Raw genomic sequence first — 18648 nt, 5'->3', positions numbered from 1 at the left:
AATAGCAAGGTGTTCGACGGTTTTTTTTTTTTTTGCGTCGCGATATGCTTTTCCAGTATTCTTCTCGTTTTACTTCCCGTTCAAAAACTCAGCTGATTCTGAACCCAGCTGCAACACGGCGATTTCACCATTATTATTCTCCTGACAAGTGTGTCGTCGGTATGTATGTAAGCCAAGTTACGTATATAGTTGTCGTTTTAACTGACTGGGCATGCACGAGAGGCGAATGAGAGAATAATAACAACAGCTGTGAAGCGCGTTGCGGCTCACCTCGATTATATTCACAGTCTGACCAACTCACCTTCTACTGGCTTCTCACATACTCTCGACCAAGTAACCAGAAATTTCTACACCCGACAGCGATTCATCTCTGCACCCGGTACCGCCAATAGGGAATTTTATAGAAACGGGAATAAACTATCGGGCGTACACGCACCGTTGGCAAACCAAACTGCATCAACAGAAAAATATTTGGGGATACTTCATGCATCAAGTTCGCGCAATTGCTAGGTTATTTTTTCTGGAATAGCTGTATAGGACATATTTATCGTAATGCATAAGCCTGGTAACAGATTTTGGATGTTCTTATTCGCCATGCATGTAGAAGTTCCATCAGTGAAAATAGTTGCCTACACACAGGCGGCTAAAGGTCGCCCATGTGTGATTTATACGTTTGCATCAAAACTGCAAAAAAACATTTTATTCACGGCTAGAGTCGAGTGACTTTTGAATTACTGTTTATTTCTATGCTTGAGCTCTTTAAATTGTTGCACGTTATACATTTCCACCATAGAGTAACTGCTGTTTCAGAAATTCCAGAGATTTTTCCGGAAAGTTTCCGAAAACCGAACTCTTATTGTACCTTCAGTATTACAGTATTTTCAACAATTTATATTATAATGCCCGTCCAATTTAGAAAGAACGATTTATGTATCTTTCTGTGTTTCGAATTAAAGAATAAAATATTACAGGTAACATTGGAATTCGAATGATGACACTCGTTTATAACATCTTGTTAAAGATGTATGAGAGATCAGGTTTTTAATACTTTGAATAATTATATTACAATAATAAAATAGAGTTGCATTAAAACTCGTTGAAATGCATGACTTAGAGCTAATACTATAATTTAAATACAAAGTGAAAAATTTACATTAATGAAAAAAGTTTTTGTTCCTTAAATTATAACAATATTCACGAACTTTTGGTCACTTCCGCTCCATCAGCATTGCTTTTTTTATAAACCTCTTTATACACCAATTCCTGCATTTGGATTCGCAGCCACATTCTTTTTTCCGCGGGTAGAGTTCGAATGTGGGGAAGTAGGCTCATTAAAAAATAGTAATTATCATCGCATCGACTTGCTTCTAACGGATCAACGGTCAAACTGATATTCGAATCTGACCCACCCATCAGGACTTGTTCAGGAGAAATATTTTGGAGCATCATTTCGTTGTCAGCGAAATTTTCCGAGACACTTTGAAATTCAAGATTTTCAAAATTCTCTTCTGGCTCTTGCTTGACCTCGACTTGGTTTACAGAATCCACTTTACCAGAGTCGTTTCCGTCTATTGACATGACGTGCTCGGAGAGTGCCTCCTGAGTATCCTCTTGCAATAAATTTTCATTCTCACTCGTATCGGTTTCCTCGACGTTTTCGCGCCTATTTCTTTCCCAAATCGGCGGTCGTGGTAACATTTGTTCCTTCAGAAATTGAAGATTCTTGTAATGTATCCACACCGGACGATTTCTATGGTATTTACTCTTTCGGTACACTTGTTCTTTCTTCAATTCTGCTCGGAAAGTGTCTCTCAGTCCCTTCCATTTCGCCTTAAGGACTGGTTCTGCAAACACACAATTACTCTCATTATTTGACAAAGAGTCCAGCAGTGACTGATCCTAGTTACTTTTATTCACGTAGCCCAGGATAAGTTGCAGTTATCAGCCAGCTCTCCACTTACACTTACACACACTTTTCTAGTTGCGCGCAGCTTCGCTAAATATTTTCCCGCCCAACTAATGCGAAAGTTCACGACGCTTCTATTCAGTTGCGCTAGATGGCAGCACTAGCGTGCGACCAGGTGTTTTGTATCTAGTTGTTCCGTGGCCGAATGCATCTAATCGCGCAATGACGAGAGGTTAAGAAAGCTTGTTGTATTTTGAAAACTGTGATGAACCTTACTTTCTATTTGGTTTGTATTTTGTACCATTTAATTAAGCTTACCAGTGAACTTTAAATAACTTAGAATATGTATAACGTTACTTCCACAGCTCAAGCAGCCTAGACCTGTCTAATGTCATTCGGTTTCCGATAGTTTTTCCCACTCGAAAGTTCGAAATCGAGTTGTAAACCTACAGCATTGTGATTTTATTTACAACAGAAAATACTGTTTTCTAACGGACCTCCAAGCCTATACACGTCGCTGTAGCTGCACTCGCTATAGCGAACACTAGCGCGATCGATTATCTCCGCCCCTCCCCTTTGCGTCTGCCTTGAGTCTCTGTCGCAACCACTCGCTAGGTATCATTTTCTCCTTTTCGTTGACGGTGAGCGTTTGAGACCACGGAGAAGCTAGAGCGTAAAGTCAGGGTTCTCAACTTGAATTTATCCGATAATTTGTGCGGATGTTTATCCCAAAGTGAATTGTACGTAAAAGTACGCTTTATTATAATGAGCTGAGCAAGAAACGTGTGTTGAACAGGATTTCGCCGATTGTTCAAACACCGATTGGCTTAAAATGAGGTGGCATCGGGATATTACAGTTTCACCGTTCACACAATCTCGTGCTAGTCGCTTGAATTGTCGAAGGGAGGGGATTTTATACGCACGTAACGATCGCGTGAGGACGTTTTTAGGGCGAAAAGGAGGATGAAATGAAATCGATGGGTGAGGAACCTCGGCGAGAGGAGTGTTTGGAAAGAGTTTGCGAGTACCGTATGTAAAACAGCGCAAACCTGGCTGCGTGTGTACAGCTGTGACTCCCGTTGGCATGGTTGTTTGACTTTTGGTGCGAGATAAGAGAAAGGGGTTTGCATTTGGCGGGCTGGAGTTTTTGGCATTCATTTGAGGATGATATTAGGTAGGCGGATAGATACATACGTGGAAGCTTAAAAATCGTGGCAATTTCCATCCAAACGCGGTTAGTTACTTCGCGGTTATGGTAGGAAATGTGTCTTTGGTTCCAGAGGGCCGGTCTCTTGTAAACTTCAGCTATCAAGCGATTCGCGTCCATTTTCACTTCGTCCCTCATTTTTTCTGCCGTATTCTTCCGTTCTTCTATTCGGCCTATTTTTTCCGATAAAAATCGCTCCGTTTTTTCTCTCCCCGAACTCGGAAGCATTCGACAGTTCTTGATATTCATGCAAAACCGGTCCGAGCGATGCACGAGCGAATACTAGCGCAGATAGCGGCGGGATAGCGATTAGCGCGCAGGACGCCAAGTAACGATCGATTCGCCCATACAACGCTAGCGCTAGCAGGGAAGCTGTTATAGCTACAACAGCCAGACCAGGGCCGCACATTTCAGTTCCTTTTCACTCGGCCATTCGGGCGACCAATATTTACATCGCAACGGAAGGTTCAACCGTAATCCAATCTTAAAAAATACAGGTAAAATCTGGAAGAATCGATAGTTTGTACCTCGCAAATGGGGTTCTCAAAATATTTGTAGAGATTGTTACTTTGTTTTTCTCGAGGCTTGCTTGAGCGTTTTGCGTCCGACTGTTACGTATCGGGTGTTCCCGATTTAGGTATCCGATTTTCACCGGACATAGTTATAGAGACGCTCATCATTCGCTGCAAGGTGACTTACGACTAGATCGCGGAAGAGAAAGTAGTTTGTTTACTTTTTTATTAAGTTTTGATCATCGATTCTCTTACTTTTGACCACGTTTTAGTGAAAAAATTTAAAGGCAAAGTTGCGAGGTGGACGCACGTCCCAAGAATGCAGGACCGAAATGAGAATTGATCATTCTTTTGTTGCCATTTTACAGGAGGTACGGAATAAGTTTGAAAACATATAGTTTTTTATTTCACAGACACTCGGGTCAAGATACGATGGAAATTAAAGGGTTTGAAATTGTCAAACAGGGCGCTGAAGCCCGACTATTTAAAGGAACGTATCTTGGGCGCCCAGCCCTAATTAAAGAAAGATTTGTTAAAAAATACAGACACCCTGATCTAGACACGCTCCTGACTAAAGATAGAACCAAGGGCGAAGCACGCGCGATTGTTCGTGCCAAGGCCGCCGGTATGATGATAACTTGAATAAAAAATATTTCTTCTAATAAACAGAAAAAAAATATCCTTGAACTTGAATTTTTTTTCTACTACAATGACAGCAAAAATTCAAATCTCCGTATTACTGAGAAACTTGTACTAGTGAACAATAATGCACGAATTTGGAACCCGTGTTGTTCGGATTTCATTCTTGCTATTTACGAATGTCCATTTTATTATATTACTAAGTCAATTTATTAAACTTTTCACAAAATTCTATGGACATTTTTTAAATTTCTCAACTTAGAACAGTTAGTTTCCAATGTTGTTTCTGATACCATGTCTCGTAATTATGCTAATTGTTTCATTTTCATTACAGGTGTAAAAACACCAGCATTATTCTTAGTTGATTTTGATCGACGTCGTATATATATGGAGTATATCAATGATGCAATCACGTTAAAAGATTACATAGACTCTAATATCTCTGACAAAGAAAATGTGGGCTGTTTGATAAGTTTCATTGCAGAGCAGGTCGGATCTGCCGTTGCCAGATTACATTCAAGAAACATAATTCACGGGGACCTGACAACCTCAAATATGCTTCTGAAAAATTATCCCGTGTCGCAAAGAGAACGTACGGGTGAAAAAGATGAGAAAAATAATTTCGAAGGTGATTTATTTTATTGCTCCTTAAATTGAATTCCTATCACCAGGAATTTCAAAGTTTAATTCGTCATCTTCTAATTTTAAACATCATTTCTTAGGAGAGATTATCCTGATAGATTTCGGACTAGCTCATGTCGAATCTACAGCAGAAGACAAAGCCGTGGATCTGTATGTGCTGGAGAGAGCCTTGCTTAGCGCGCATTCGGAGGTGCCAAGTTTGTTTCCCGAAATGTTGCAGTTTTACCAAAAATTCTGCACATCAAAGGACAAACGCGATGTTATTGCAAAATACAAGGAAGTTCAGGCACGCGGTCGAAAGCGTCTTATGATTGGATGATCGAGATTTGACAGATAGGAAGACTTTCATGCTCTCATTTATGAAATGTCATTCGAAATGATTTTCTTTAAAGTTTTCTAAGAAGAATAAAATCTGTCATCTACATGAATATGGATGTTTCCTAGACAATTCCAAAACCAACAGCAAAAACTCCACAGCCTTTGTTCAAACTTACAATTAGATCTGGAAATGACTGCTTCAGTAAATGAAGACATTTAAAGTGTGCGAAATGTGTTTATAAATGGAATTTACATTGCGACGTGGCGTTATAATACAAGATCACGTTCGATACATCCGGTATGTTGTGAATATTCAAATATCGTGAATTATAGTTCTTACGCTGCTCTCGATGCAGTATATAATAAATAGGAATTAATTAATCTGGTTCAAATTCATCGTATTACATTATACAGAGCTTATCAATTATGCTAGATATACTAGATGTCTCACTGTTGTTTGGCAGGTTATTGAGCAGCTATTTCTCTCCTAAATTGGTATCAGTCGAAGTGAAGACCGGAATATATTATTATCCAAGTTACCTGCACAGATCAAGAAAGAAAAAAGAAAACAAAAAACAATAATTAAGCTCGATTATTTAGATTTTAATTCAGCCTGATTTCGAATACAAAAGAAGTGCTAGAAATATGCAAATTTACTTTTATATCTGATTTTGTCCGTTAGTATGCGTTCTTCAAGTGATTTTTGAGTAATGAATGTATATAGTTGAAAATTATATACATTCACAAGCTTACCAAAAAACCGGCAAACGATGTTACAAAACCTTCTTTGGTCAATTCCCAAGGGCCGCCGTATTCTTCTTCATCGACTTGTTGAAAATTACTAAAGTAGACATACATTACACCAGCATTAACTAGAAAGAATCTGAAAAAAACAAATTCCTCTTTAAACGACTTCAAGAATTCACTTGGGTCCACATAATTACCTTACTAATGCTAATTCAAATAATATCGTACAGTTTTATATAATTCATTATAATGAATGACATTGAAATACAATGACGCAGCATGTTGACGTACATAAATCAATTTCTGAAAAACAATTAACAACAGGCAAAGTCTGAAACATAAAATGAGCAATATTTCATTCATATAAAGTATAAAACTTACAATAATAAGCCTATAAATCCTTTTAGCGGAATTAATCCCCATCCAATGCCAACAATAATTCCTATTGCTTGTCTTGACCAATATATTACATCAAGGAATTCTTCCTGTGGTGAGAAAAGTAAATATTTCTTACAAGCGCAAAAGATGTTGATAAATTCATATCGCCGATATTTGCTAATTCATTCAATTTTTTAAACATGCAAAAATTCTGAAAAATATTTATTTATAAACAGTTTCTGTTTTTTTGTAAAGAACTTTGTTCTCGAATTGATGCAACCTGTGAAGTTACTTTAAGCAGCTAGGTATAGCTATCAGCTGTTGAAGAAACGCGCTGTACAAATTGTGCCAAATTTATCAATGAATTGAAAAATTCTAAATCACTTGTGAGTTCACTGTTAGAAGAAAGAAGATTCAGTTGTAATAAAAGGTGCAACATAATTAATCCTTATATAAATCTTATATTTTTTAAAGTAATTTGGACATAATTTCTTGGCAGTGATCTTTTGATCAGAGAAGTGTTTTGCAGGATAATAGTCGACGAGTAATACGAGTGATTAGGTAATTTTACTTATATCAAAGTGTAATGAATAGCACTTTACATGCTCGTGTAAATCCTAAAACAGTAATGAAATAAATGTAGGTAAGATTGATGGTCAGACCTTGTCAGGCCACTCCGAATTGGCAGTAATCGCCCGCGTCCAAACGCTTAGTTCTGTCTTTGCCGTGTTACCATTTTTGTCCGACTTTGTTCGTGACATATTTATTACCACGTATTGTTAATCTATTTTTTTTTTATTAATAATCTAATGCGAGTTTGTAAATCCAGGCACTCGTGCACTCATAACCTAATTAACATTCCCCCCCCTCAAGTGAAACATAGTGACCGCACATTGAACGTGTATATCACGACGTGGTCATGAGCAACGCGTTTATTCCGTCTCAATCTAGAGTGCTAACCACATAATGTGTTATGACAAACTATGGTTAGTTTTAACCTGCAACACCAGATGACAGATGACGCACGATACAGTTGAAGGCGGCGTTTTTGTTTTTTCGCTCAAAGTCATCAAGTTTAGGAGTCAAAGAAAAAGGTAGCATCATTTCAATCTTCGATTTCAATGATTCCACGAGTAACTAGGTATAGGCGGTATAGGCAATCACCAGTACACTCTTTCTATCTCTCTCGCTCTGCGGCGTGATCAGTTGAGGAACTGCACTTGTATGGGTGCGTTCTGATTCTTAGCTCCCGGCGCTATCAACTATCTTTTATCTCTTTTGCACTCCCGAGTTCGTGATCAGCTCTGCCTCTGTTTTAGTGAGTTTTTTAGCGCTGCAAGCTAATTTCGGAACGCATCCTATGTAAGTTTGTTGCGCAAGGTTGAGTAGCGATGCAAGCGCAAAAATTAACTCAGTGACGGCAGCTCACCGAAGCTGAACGACCACACGGAGTTTTGTGATAGCTGTCAAATACCCGTGAAGAATCATAGATAGCTATTGTAACATATTAAGGATAAATGCATTAGAGATATTTTTTCACCGTTAAACGAACGTAACTCGGTCAATCGCCATTCAGCGAGTTCCGTAATAACAATGTTGTCGGCAGCGGCTAATACCATGTCTAACAACGGGGGTTCGTACAGCAATGACAGGCCCGCAAGCGCTGGTGAACCAGAATTGGCGACCGACGCTGCTTCTGGAGGATTTTTTCACTCTGATTACAAAAAGTAAGCCGTATTTTCGCACACTTATTAAACACTTGCCAATCACAATGAACCATGAACATATTTACTACCGGCTAAATTCTCTCGATCCCGATCGAAGAGGTTAGAACAGTACAAATTAAAACGTATGTTTTCACATCGATTTTGATTCTTCGATTTTTAATTAGTTTACTTCATTCATTACGCTTCTTACTAGACATGAAGATCTCAAGCAGATGCTCGACAGCAACAAAGACGGACTTAAACTGGAGGCCATGAAACGAATTATCGGGGTGAGTAAACATTGATAACTCAGATCTGTTCAAACCTATGTGAAAATTTAAGAGCTTCAACTGAGTTCCGATATCCGCCCCCCTTTGATCCAGAAGATGTCAGTCAAATTTCTGAAGTTCGGCAAATATGACAGAACATTATCGAAACATGTCTTTGCCAACTCAAAATTAAAATAACACAAATACACAGATATATGAAAACAATTTTAATCGTATGATGTGCCTTCAGATGGTGGCGAAAGGTAGAGATGCATCGGAGCTTTTTCCGGCGGTGGTTAAGAACGTCGTATCAAAGAATATTGAAGTGAAAAAATTGGTGTACGTATATTTGGTACGTTATGCAGAGGACCAACAGGACCTGGCCTTGCTATCGATATCTACATTTCAACGAGCTCTGAAAGATCCGAATCAGCTGATAAGAGCCAGTGCCCTGAGAGTTTTGTCAAGTATCAGGGTATCCATGATTGTGCCTATTGTCATGCTGGCCATTAAAGACTCTGCAAGCGACATGTCTCCCTATGTTAGAAAGACAGCTGCTCATGCTATTCCAAAACTCTATTCGTTGGATCCGGAGCAAAAGGAAGAACTCATCGCTGTTTTAGAAAAATTATTATCAGATAAAACTACTCTAGTCGTTGGATCTGCTGTTATGGCCTTCGAGGAGGTCTGTCCAGAAAGAATTGATTTGATTCATAAAAATTATAGAAAACTTTGCAACTTATTGGTGGACGTTGACGAATGGGGACAAGTCGTTATAGTCAATATGCTTACCAGATATGCTAGAACACAATTCACCAATCCCAATGCAGATGTGAGTAAGATAAACAGAGTATGCCAAAGAAAACGATCAAGTAATTCGAAATATTTGGAAATTTGTGATCTTTCACACTCATGTGAGAACATTTATTCTGAACCAGAAATTTTTTAATACAATCAAAGTCTTGTGTAAGAAATGTAGCAAAAAGATATCTACAAGAAATTTTATATGTCCAAATTCGCAACATTTGCAGTAGTTTGAAAAAAAAAATTCTTTCACAATGCCGACACTCTGATGAAGGATTCCACTGACGATTCAAAGCTGGTTTTCAGGATGCAGAGGAGGAGGAAAATCGTCCATTTTACGACTCCGATTCGGATTCATCCAACTCAAAGAAGCCTAAATTTTCTCTAGACCCGGACCACCGTTTGCTGTTAAGGAATACCAAACCACTTTTGCAGAGTAGGAACGCATCGGTAGTGATGGCTGTTGCACAGCTATACCACCATGCAGCACCTCGCAGCGAAGTGATGATAGCTGCAAAGGCGTTGATCAGGTTATTACGCGGCCACAGAGAAGTTCAAAGTATAGTTCTTCACTGCATAGCGAGCATATCCATATCCAGAAAGGTAATTAACTTGAAAAGAAAACAGAATATTATACAAAAGAAAACGAAATTTTTTTCCCAGAATTATCAAAGAAGTTAATGAAATTTTTCAGGGTATGTTCGAGCCTTTCCTGAAATCGTTTTTTGTCAGAACATCGGATGCGACACACATCAAGCTACTGAAACTTGACATTCTTACAAATTTAGCAACTGAAACCAGCATCGGTGTTATATTGAGAGAATTTCAGACTTACATTTCTAGCAGCGACAAGGAATTCGTTGGCGCTAGCATACAGGCCATTGGTAGATGTGCCAGTAACATCAAGGAAGTTACTGATACGTGTCTGAATGGCTTGGTTTCTTTGCTGAGCAACAGAGATGGTAAGTTGATAAGAATACTTGTTTACTTGCGCATTGTTCATCGTCCTCTCTCGAAATTTGAGCACACAATAGTAGACAAAAACTTTGATACATATCGATCTTCCGAAGTACACTTGTTGGTGTGGAAACTGGATTGACTTATGATTAAATTAGTGACTACAAAGATTTCCCATTAATTTGAATGATTACTGCAAATATAAAACTGCACAACAAAAATTACATGAAGCTTCATGATTATTCTTGGTAGAATCTTTTATTACTAGCTACTAGTATCGTATCTACTAAACAAGAACAAAAACGTAAAATAATAAGATGCATAAAATCTTTACAATCAACTTTGTAGGAAATATTTTCATGTGATCACATGAAGCAATTACAATTAGTAATATTTATCTGATCACAGAGGCCGTGGTGGCTGAAAGTGTGGTGGTGATCAAGAAGCTGTTGCAAACACAGCCAAACGAGCACAAAGATATAATAGCGCATATGGCAAAACTGATGGATTTTATAACTGTCCCTCAAGCTAGAGCTTCGATTCTATGGCTTTTGGGAGAGTACTCAGACAGAGTGCCAAAAATAGCTCCAGATGTGCTGAGAAAAATGGCCAAGAGTTTCATAAACGAACAGGACATTGTAAAGCTCCAAACGCTGAACCTCGCGGTGAAGTTATATCTATCAAATCCGAACCAGACCAAACTTCTCTGTCAGTACGTCTTCCAGCTGGCTAAGTATGACCAAAATTATGACATTAGGGACAGGGCCAGATTCCTCAGGCATTTCATATTCAATCAAGATGGCGGAACCGCCGAAACCAAGTTATCACAGTTTGCCAAGAAGATATTTTTGGCACCCAAACCAGCCCCGATGCTGGAGTCTAGATTTAAAGACTCCCAGTTCCAGCTGGGCACGCTCTCTCATTATCTTGACACTCCTTGTGTCGGTCATCACATTTTACCACAGTTTCCAGAGGTTGCACCAGACCCTTCTGTCAGAGATGTCGCCGAGCCAGTCAGCGCCCATGAAATAAAAGATGAAAGACACAGTAGAAAGGAAAAGAGAGATAAGAAGGCGACAAAGGAGAAGGAGAAGAGCTTTTATAGCGAGGATGAGAGCAGTCCTGCGGAAGGTAAGAAAAGATGGAGTGAGGAGCATGATTTATGTAGGAATTTAAGCAATTGTCAAATGATGCTGAGACTAGCGGAAGAAGCTAAACTCGCGAAGTTATGGACAGTAAGGGCCAGACCACTGCAGTTTGATTCTCAACAGGCTACGTTGAACGGTCTCAGTAGTATAAACGTGATATTTCTTTTATTAAACTCAGCCCTAAATGTTGACACCCATGGATCGTTTTGTAAGAAAATTCCTTATATCCTTTTTTGAAATTTTTCACAATCGTTTCCAAAGTATTGTTTGCAAACCAATCATTGTCAGGCGTCATCTCTTTCTACTGTAATATTTTGCAGTCGAGTTTGGAAAATTTCAAGATATCTGCCCGTCGAAAATTTCATTACAAATTAATCCATAGGTTTGAAAATTCAATGCCGAGTTTAATGAAACCAATTTTGCGTTTATATTACAGCGACGTAAATAAAATTGAAATGAAGAATACAATTAGTTTCAGAGTCTGAGAGTGAAGACGAGTCTACCGATTCTTCGGAAAGTTCGTCTGAGGATAGGGAGTCCTCGGAGTATTCTTCCGATTCTGATAAGTACTCCGAAGAGGATGAAAAGAAGAAGAAGAAAAATGTGATTAAGAAGTTGAACAACAGTGACAGCGGATCCAGTTCCCAGGATTTTGATAGCGAGAATGAATCTGATAGCGAGGAATCCGAAGAGGAAGAAAAGATTAAGCCAGTTAAAAGAGAGGGTAAAGAAGATGCTAAGGAAAAGCCAAAGAGCAATCTTGATCTGCTTTTGGATTTGGATGATGGTGCGTGATTCAAAATATTTTCTTGGTTCAATATTTTAATGGATCAACTGGTTAATTCGGATCGTTTCTTCTCAGTGATTCCAATAACTCCAATAATGACACCGAGTCTCGGTGGTTTCTTGACTCCAATGAACCCGCTGCAGCTGAACGGAGTGACGGAAGTAGCGGCTTCATTTATTCCCATCAAGGCCACAGAACTGCTTAATAAAGTCAGTGGAAAAGGACTGAAACTTGATTTTAGGTTTACCAGATCTCAGCATCTTGTTAGCTCTGCCATGAATAGCATTGAGCTAACGTTTTCTAACGAAAGTAGCACTACCATAAAAGATATCAAAGTTGGAAACAAGGTGAGGTTGTCCACTATGAAGGGTGTTAATTCCTCTTCGCTGCTTGTTTGTTGTTTCATTCATTCTTTGTTTTTCCTCTCCTGTTAATGAAGGATGTAGAACTTTATCAACTGTTCTGAACCGTTAAATAACTTTACTTTGTAAAACTAGCCAGTAATTTCGGTAACCAAATCGTAATGTGATAATATTCTTTTCAAGTATAAAAAAACTTTTTAAGGTGTGTTTGATCCTTTTAAAACCAACAAGTTTTGCTTTGTCAGACTGACTCTTCCTCTACAATATTCTATACTACAAGTTCAATGCAAAGTTAAAAAGCTATTGAAAAATTGACCATGTTTCCAAAACTTCTATTTATCGTAAAAATATTGATTTTTACAGGTTAGCCAAATACCAACTCACCGTCTCACGATAAAACGGAATGACGATAGTTTTCTCCTTTCAGAATCTGCCATCGGGAATTCAAGTTCACGATTTTATGCCAATACAAATACTTCAGCCGAAAACGACATCATCTTCAACAATTGGCGTTAACTTCAACGATTCAACGCAGCCGGTTAATTTAAACATAAATTATCAAAAAGACGATGAAACGCTGTCGTCCTCAGTAACAGTCAAAGCACCCGTAGGTGAATTAGTACGATCTGTAATGGTGACTGAGAGCTTCTTTACCGCGGAACAGGCCAAGTTGAAAGGGATGAATGAGCATGTGGTGAAAATAGCTTTTCCTGGACACAACAGGAAAATTATATCACAGAAAGTATTCGAATCTGCCAATGTTGCTCTGATTTCTAGTGAAGGCAATATATTAAGGTAAGATATTTACCAACTTTCAGTCGCTTTATTCAGACATAGAAAAAGTGAAGTTTTATAAGTTTGTATTTTCTTTTCATGTCGAACAAAAAATTTTTATCTTCGATTTCGGATTATTTTGGTCGCAAAAGTGACCATTCTAGAATTACCTGAGCTGAATTCTCTTTCCTTATTCTTTCTTTTATCCTTCAGTAAATTTTCCGTTTCATTTAAATGCTATAAAATTTTCCAATTCTTAAAATCATACGTAATTGATGGTTACACAAAATAAAAATAGTTTTCAAAATCTGGTTACAGGTTCGCGGCGCAGACTTTAGCCTCTAAATCGTTAGTGTTGATAACAATAAAAATCGGAGAAACTGACGATTTGGAGGTATGCGTAAACTGTGAAAAAATGGTGATAGGATCGATGCTGCTCAACGACATTAAGGCTAATTTTAAATAAACCCGCCTTCTTAATCTTAATGTTATACATAATTGATATAAAAACGATAGAGATCAAATTTGAAAAAACAAACAAATTTTCTCACCCCACCCGCATATTTCATTCCATGTTCAATCACACTATATATATTAAAAGACTAACATTGAATTGGGAAGTAAAACCGGATTGAAAGTATACATGTGTAAATCATATGCATGTAACGTATATTGTATATTATACTGATATCATCTCTAACCATTTTAACCATCATTTTTCTTCTTAATATTTTTTTTATAAATATATATATAATAACAAATGTTATCCAAATAATAGCTATATATATACATATATATACACACGTTATTGAATTATTAATTCGATTTTTTGTTTTTCTTTTTTTTCCCAGCTATCCAATTAAAATCAATATAATTAACTTTTTCTTTTATTTTGCAACCCATACCATACCAATTTTTTGTTTCCCTCGTTACCGCCGTCTACAATTTCCCAAAATTTCAAACGAAATTCTTTGCTTTTCGTCAAAAATCTCGCCAAGACTGCAGTTTGTGGACGGAAGAAAAAAGAGAAAGAAAAAAATTAAAATAAAAATATTTAAAGTTAATGAGTAATCGATCTGTACAAATAAATGAGTAAACAAAACCTTTAGACATTCCATCCGATATCGGACGTGAAAAGCCAATGTCTTCGTTTGGAAACATTTGCGTTATTTTAGTTATGATTTCAGTGCCGATTCCATTACCTCTACATTCTGAACGTATGTAGGCCGTATCTAGCACTGGCATCGCGTACTCCACTTCACTTTCAGGGAATATTTTAGTACCTATAAAAAAAACAATGTCATCAAATATTAATATTTTTTACAGCTTTTCACAGTCAATGACAAATTTCCTTAAGCATCTAGTCGAGGTGAAATCCAACTTGTGTCACAATCTGTGCATGAAAAAAATTTTGGAAGGTTTATTAAATGACAATTTTTCTTTCAGAGATTATTTTTATCCTTATGAAGTTGTGTTGTTGGTTGACAATAAGTAGGGCCTAACTTTTTGCAAAAAATTTTTTTTTATAAATAATATTTTAGTAACATACATTTCGTCAGCATGGCGACGTGCTGAGTTATCAGCTGATCGTTTGAAGTCAATTATTCGAACATGAAGCACAGAATATATCATCCAAGTTGTTAAACTTATTTTCCGGTATTAAATGAATGTTCAAGTAAAATATGGAACAAAAATCAAGTTTTGTATTTGAATATGATCGAGTTTAAGCATCACGTTTTCTGCCATCAGCTCGGAACAGCATGTTTCGATACATACGAATTGTTAGTGTAAATCAATTTGTCCGAATTGGAAAATGTTAATTTCTCAATTTAATAAGATTGGATTCTTAGGATTTCGAGTTACTTATGTTCACCTAGACGTGTGTTACCTTTTTGCTTGAGCGTAAAAAATCCGATCGCCGTACCGTTTTTCCATCTAAGCATAACTAAGTCAGATTCGTCAGCATAAGCAAAGACCGATTCATATTTTTCTTCCTTTGGTGAATCACGCTCTAAGTAGATAATCTGAGACAATGCGTAGTAGACGATTTTTTCCTTTCGTGTTTTAGCCTGATGAACAAAATACTTATGCGTGAAAGATATGTAAGGTAGAAACGGTAATGTAAGCAATCATCATTCAATCGTTTATTTATTTATTTACTACAACCTCCAACCAAATATCATCGCAATCGCTGTCAATAACACCGTCGAGATTAATTACATCATCCACGGTCTTGATCGCGATAAACTTGCCACAGGTTGTGCAGTCCAGGCGCGAAATGTCTCCCTCAATTTTGTACTCTGATAAATTTAACCGCCTGCCAATCGTTTTTCTGCTTTGACGACAACTAAAAATGGTAAAATACTTTGAAATAGAACGATATTCGTAAATTAAATTTTAGCATATTTATTATTTTGTGTAAATTTGAAAATAATTGATTGTTAAATGTGTATTTGGCAAGCATTGCATTATATACCAGACTCTATATTGTATAGTTGCGAGTATATCGTGTGGATATAGTATGCACGAGAGAGGATTTAATGCGAATGCATGAAGATCACCTTAGGCATAACATTGAATCGTGTCGAAAGCGACCCTGGAGAGTATCCATTGTGATATACCTATATATATGACTGCTTCTGTCGCAAGTTTAATGTATTTATATATGTATGCAGTGTGTCGCATGTGCTGCAAACCTCGACGAGACAGTGTCAACGTCGTCCATTAATTACGCTTCCAAAACCACTGTGACTCACTGCTTCACCTTGCGCGATTATATGTACACACTGACGTACGTGGACAATGTACACGCATACCATGTGCATCATTGCATGCAATTGGCGAGACACCAGCTGATATTCCCCTCAAAAATAATAACGAGATCAGTCATTTGGCTATTGTCAGAATACAGTCTTACAGTATACAGATATAGGGACTTTAGCAATTATCAGAGCCTGAATATCCAGTTATTAGCTGGTTTGGTGAAGTTTTTGAAATTCAACATTCATCCAAAGCAAATAATCTTTGTCAATATATAATAGTTATTATCGTGTTAACTGCTTCTTCTTCTTCTTTCATTTATGAATAATGAAGAAAATATTTTCATATGGATAACGTTATCGTAACGAAACATTGGGGAAAAATGAGTACTTATTTAATTTTACAATGGTTTTGAACGAACAAGATGTCGAAACATGAGTGTGTTTTCATCTGTTACGGTTTACTGAATTTCAAATAATTCCAAACGTTACGATAACGTTACTAACTTCAGTTTGATGGTATTAAAGGTGTACATACAGCTAATGGAAACGAATTGATCACTACGAGTTTCACCCAAATATTCAATTTACAGACTTAAATCGCGAATTGAGAACAATTACGGTCGTCGTAACAACGACCCCTTTCATTAATTTGTCATGGGAAAAGACAATGATCAGAATCAACCGAATTGAAATCATTCAGTTTTTTCGGTATTTACGGATTCCCCCCACCTCGCGGCACAGCGTGAGAATTTATTGATAGAGCATGGAGCCGAGGTTCGTTGAGCGGCCGCAAGATGGCCGCAGGCTGCCTAGTCGGTGGACTCTTATTACGGGTCGTACCGTATTACTTCAGTGCCAACCAAACAGCCGAGCGGAATTAACACAAGCGACGAGCTGCCAACCAAGTGGGCGCAAAGTGTTGTCGGATATTACAGTAGTGGTTATAGCGTTCAATTCCACCTACATACCAGATACCTAGGCTCTGTGGCAAAATGGCCGACGAGTCGAGATGAGCGTGTGACATTCGCTTCTCGCAGAAGTCGAAGGTGTTCTCTATGTAGTGTTACGGTGTTTGTTACGGTGTTGTGTCGACGTCGTGGTAAAAAATTGACGTCCGAGGTGAAATACTCGTCGGGTGTCGCGCTGTGTCAAGTGGATGGGTAAAAGTGTCTGGCTGGTTTAACCCCTCGACGAATACAACCGAGTGCGGAAACCACGACTCCACTTAGTTAACAGGTAATGTACAGGAAAACAACCTTCATCCGTAAACAACACGATATAAACAGAATTACTAGAATTTTACACGAAACGAGGATAGAAGTCCGAGAGACTCTCATCCACGCACTAGAGTGTGCACGAACACCAGACCGCGTTTCCCGTCGGGAAGTGTGTGAATTGCTTTTTTATTTTTTCCCGATTGTTTTTTTTCTCTGTTTTTTGTCTTTAATCGTCACCGAGTTTACGCAGCGACCCGCGAGAAACTCTCGAAGTTGCTTATTTTTCTCCTCTTCCTGAGTGGAACCTCGTACTTTTTCGAACCTGTTTCTAACCGTTTTCCCCCCTGTTTTCCTAATTCTTGCTCGATCGACCGGCCCTTTAAGAGTCCGCTAACTTTCCTCGCATACCTCTCATCGCTCTAATTTTTTCGAGTATTTACTTGCTACCCCGATACGTAGAAACAAAACGACGTTCTCTCCTTCGCAATTCGCTGTTACTTACTACAGGCACTTTGCGCGAGAATTCGTTATGTTTTATTCAATGTTTGAACGGACGGAATATGCAGCAGCAGCAGCACCTCTCGAAATTCGCTTACCCGTCGCTAAACCTCGACGACTCGGTGTTATTAGGATCTCGCCTCCTTCACGCTTTTACGATTTTTAACAAGCGTCAATAACCAGGGTGTTCAGTCGTCGTGGAATTTCGACAGTCACGGAATTCTCCCACCATGGAATTTGATGTTTCGACCTTGAGAGACAGAGAGAGAACGAAAGCGAGAGAGAGAGAGAGAGAGGGAGGAGAGCTTGCCTGAGAGAGTAAACGAAAAGATAGAAACGCCAGAGAATTTTATATCGTGTCTTGGAATTCCTTCGCGTTTCACCACCGAGCCGTCGGAATTCGTTCTTGATTGAAGTAGAGAAGAAGTGGAAGAAGAAGAAGAATAAGAAGACATTCGAGAATGAAAATCATCAGCGGTATTTTCACTTTGCTGATACCGTACGGAATAGATACTATTTACAACGCTGCGACGACTCTCGCGCGAATTCCACATTGGGCGAGAGGAATTTTTTCTCTTTCTTCCTCTCGAAAAACCACTTTTTCCGACATCGCGTTGGCGATCGAACGAAGGAATGGAATTATCATACGATTTCACCGCGTAGTATTTACGCCTGCACGTAACGACGAGCGTTAATATCGACTCTTAATTTCTTCAGCCGGTTTAATGCTCACGGTTAGCGCAGTCGACTTCTTCCTCCATCTGCACACGACGACCTCGAAGAACGTGTGAAATATTATACGTAAAGAGACTTCCACACTTGCGAGCATAGGATGAAGATTATTTCAACACGCGAGCGTTGAAATTCTTTTTCTCTTTTTCTCTCTCCCTCTCTCCCTCTCTCGATTCTTAATTAAACGAAAGATTTTTCTAAAAAGAAGCGAAGAAATGTGTAAACCGTGCGTAAAGTAATCCCGAATGAATTAACGATTATCGTGAAATAATAATGACAATGG

The 18648-nt window shown here is 38.3% G+C and overlaps 6 protein-coding genes across 21 annotated transcripts in view; 3 read left to right on the top strand and 3 right to left on the bottom strand.

The window, feature by feature from the left end:
- Positions 1–28: 28 nt before the first annotated feature.
- On the top strand, positions 29–5765 carry LOC107226513 (EKC/KEOPS complex subunit Tp53rk). Of its 6 annotated transcripts, none has more exons than XM_046741504.1 (4): positions 29–159; positions 4039–4250; positions 4599–4892; positions 4987–5765. In XM_046741504.1, the coding sequence occupies exons 2-4, from the start codon at positions 4058–4060 to the stop codon at positions 5223–5225; spliced, it is 726 nt and encodes a 241-aa protein (XP_046597460.1). In that variant the 5' UTR covers positions 29–159; positions 4039–4057; the 3' UTR covers positions 5226–5765. The 6 variants fall into 6 exon arrangements, with proteins under 6 accessions (XP_046597460.1, XP_046597456.1, XP_015522836.1 ...); XM_046741500.1 differs by lacking the exon at positions 29–159 and adding an exon at positions 470–510; XM_015667350.2 differs by lacking the exon at positions 29–159 and adding an exon at positions 2059–2192.
- LOC107226512 lies at positions 475–3436 on the bottom strand. Its single transcript, XM_015667349.2, has 2 exons — positions 3101–3436; positions 475–1844 (listed from the first exon to the last, which is right to left on the bottom strand). The coding sequence occupies exons 1-2, from the start codon at positions 3360–3362 to the stop codon at positions 1195–1197; spliced, it is 912 nt and encodes a 303-aa protein (XP_015522835.2). The 5' UTR covers positions 3363–3436; the 3' UTR covers positions 475–1194.
- Positions 4882–7280, bottom strand: LOC107226514 (respirasome Complex Assembly Factor 1). Of its 3 annotated transcripts, XM_046741510.1 has the most exons (5): positions 7012–7275; positions 6353–6456; positions 5978–6107; positions 5676–5764; positions 4882–5140 (listed from the first exon to the last, which is right to left on the bottom strand). In XM_046741510.1, exons 1-4 carry the CDS (start codon positions 7108–7110, stop codon positions 5723–5725), a joined length of 375 nt encoding a protein of 124 aa, XP_046597466.1. In that variant the 5' UTR covers positions 7111–7275; the 3' UTR covers positions 4882–5140; positions 5676–5722. The 3 variants fall into 3 exon arrangements, with proteins under 3 accessions (XP_046597466.1, XP_046597465.1, XP_015522837.1); XM_046741509.1 differs by lacking the exon at positions 4882–5140 and having other exon boundaries at positions 5440–5774; positions 7012–7280; XM_015667351.2 differs by lacking the exon at positions 4882–5140 and having other exon boundaries at positions 5440–5764; positions 7012–7274.
- A 449-nt stretch (positions 7281–7729) lies between these two features.
- LOC107226517 (AP-3 complex subunit beta-2) lies at positions 7730–14034 on the top strand. 3 transcript variants are annotated; one of them, XM_015667356.2, is made up of 10 exons: positions 7750–8076; positions 8270–8345; positions 8575–9156; positions 9435–9731; positions 9823–10090; positions 10494–11216; positions 11712–12020; positions 12096–12367; positions 12810–13177; positions 13475–14034. In XM_015667356.2, the coding sequence occupies exons 1-10, from the start codon at positions 7943–7945 to the stop codon at positions 13620–13622; spliced, it is 3177 nt and encodes a 1058-aa protein (XP_015522842.2). In that variant the 5' UTR covers positions 7750–7942; the 3' UTR covers positions 13623–14034. The 3 variants fall into 3 exon arrangements, with proteins under 3 accessions (XP_046597440.1, XP_015522842.2, XP_015522841.2); XM_015667355.2 differs by having other exon boundaries at positions 11706–12020; XM_046741484.1 differs by lacking the exon at positions 13475–14034 and having other exon boundaries at positions 7730–8076; positions 11706–12020; positions 12746–12898.
- Positions 14017–17005, bottom strand: LOC107226497 (protein FAM169B-like). Of its 5 annotated transcripts, none has more exons than XM_046741507.1 (6): positions 16887–17000; positions 15718–16019; positions 15323–15503; positions 15045–15225; positions 14260–14439; positions 14017–14155 (listed from the first exon to the last, which is right to left on the bottom strand). In XM_046741507.1, the coding sequence occupies exons 2-6, from the start codon at positions 15765–15767 to the stop codon at positions 14031–14033; spliced, it is 717 nt and encodes a 238-aa protein (XP_046597463.1). In that variant the 5' UTR covers positions 15768–16019; positions 16887–17000; the 3' UTR covers positions 14017–14030. The 5 variants fall into 5 exon arrangements, with proteins under 5 accessions (XP_046597463.1, XP_046597462.1, XP_015522815.1 ...); XM_046741506.1 differs by lacking the exon at positions 16887–17000 and adding an exon at positions 16454–16721; XM_015667329.2 differs by lacking the exon at positions 16887–17000 and adding an exon at positions 16454–16721 and having other exon boundaries at positions 15718–16008.
- Positions 16798–18648, top strand: part of LOC107226519 (tyrosine-protein kinase CSK) — a 20342-nt gene continuing 18491 nt past the window's right edge. For 2 of the 3 annotated variants that reach the window (XM_046741487.1, XM_015667359.2), the window contains exon 1: positions 16803–17154. The gene's annotated coding sequence lies outside the window, so the exon portion shown is untranslated. Of the gene's footprint in view, positions 17155–18648 lie in introns of all 3 variants that reach the window. The other variant, XM_046741488.1, reaches the window with a different exon arrangement.

The sequence above is a fragment of the Neodiprion lecontei genome, chromosome 5, assembly GCF_021901455.1.
Source record: "Neodiprion lecontei isolate iyNeoLeco1 chromosome 5, iyNeoLeco1.1, whole genome shotgun sequence".
NCBI lineage: Eukaryota > Metazoa > Arthropoda > Insecta > Hymenoptera > Diprionidae > Neodiprion > Neodiprion lecontei.
Note: the sequence above shows the minus strand (reverse complement) of the source record. Positions and strands in the feature narration are given on the sequence as shown.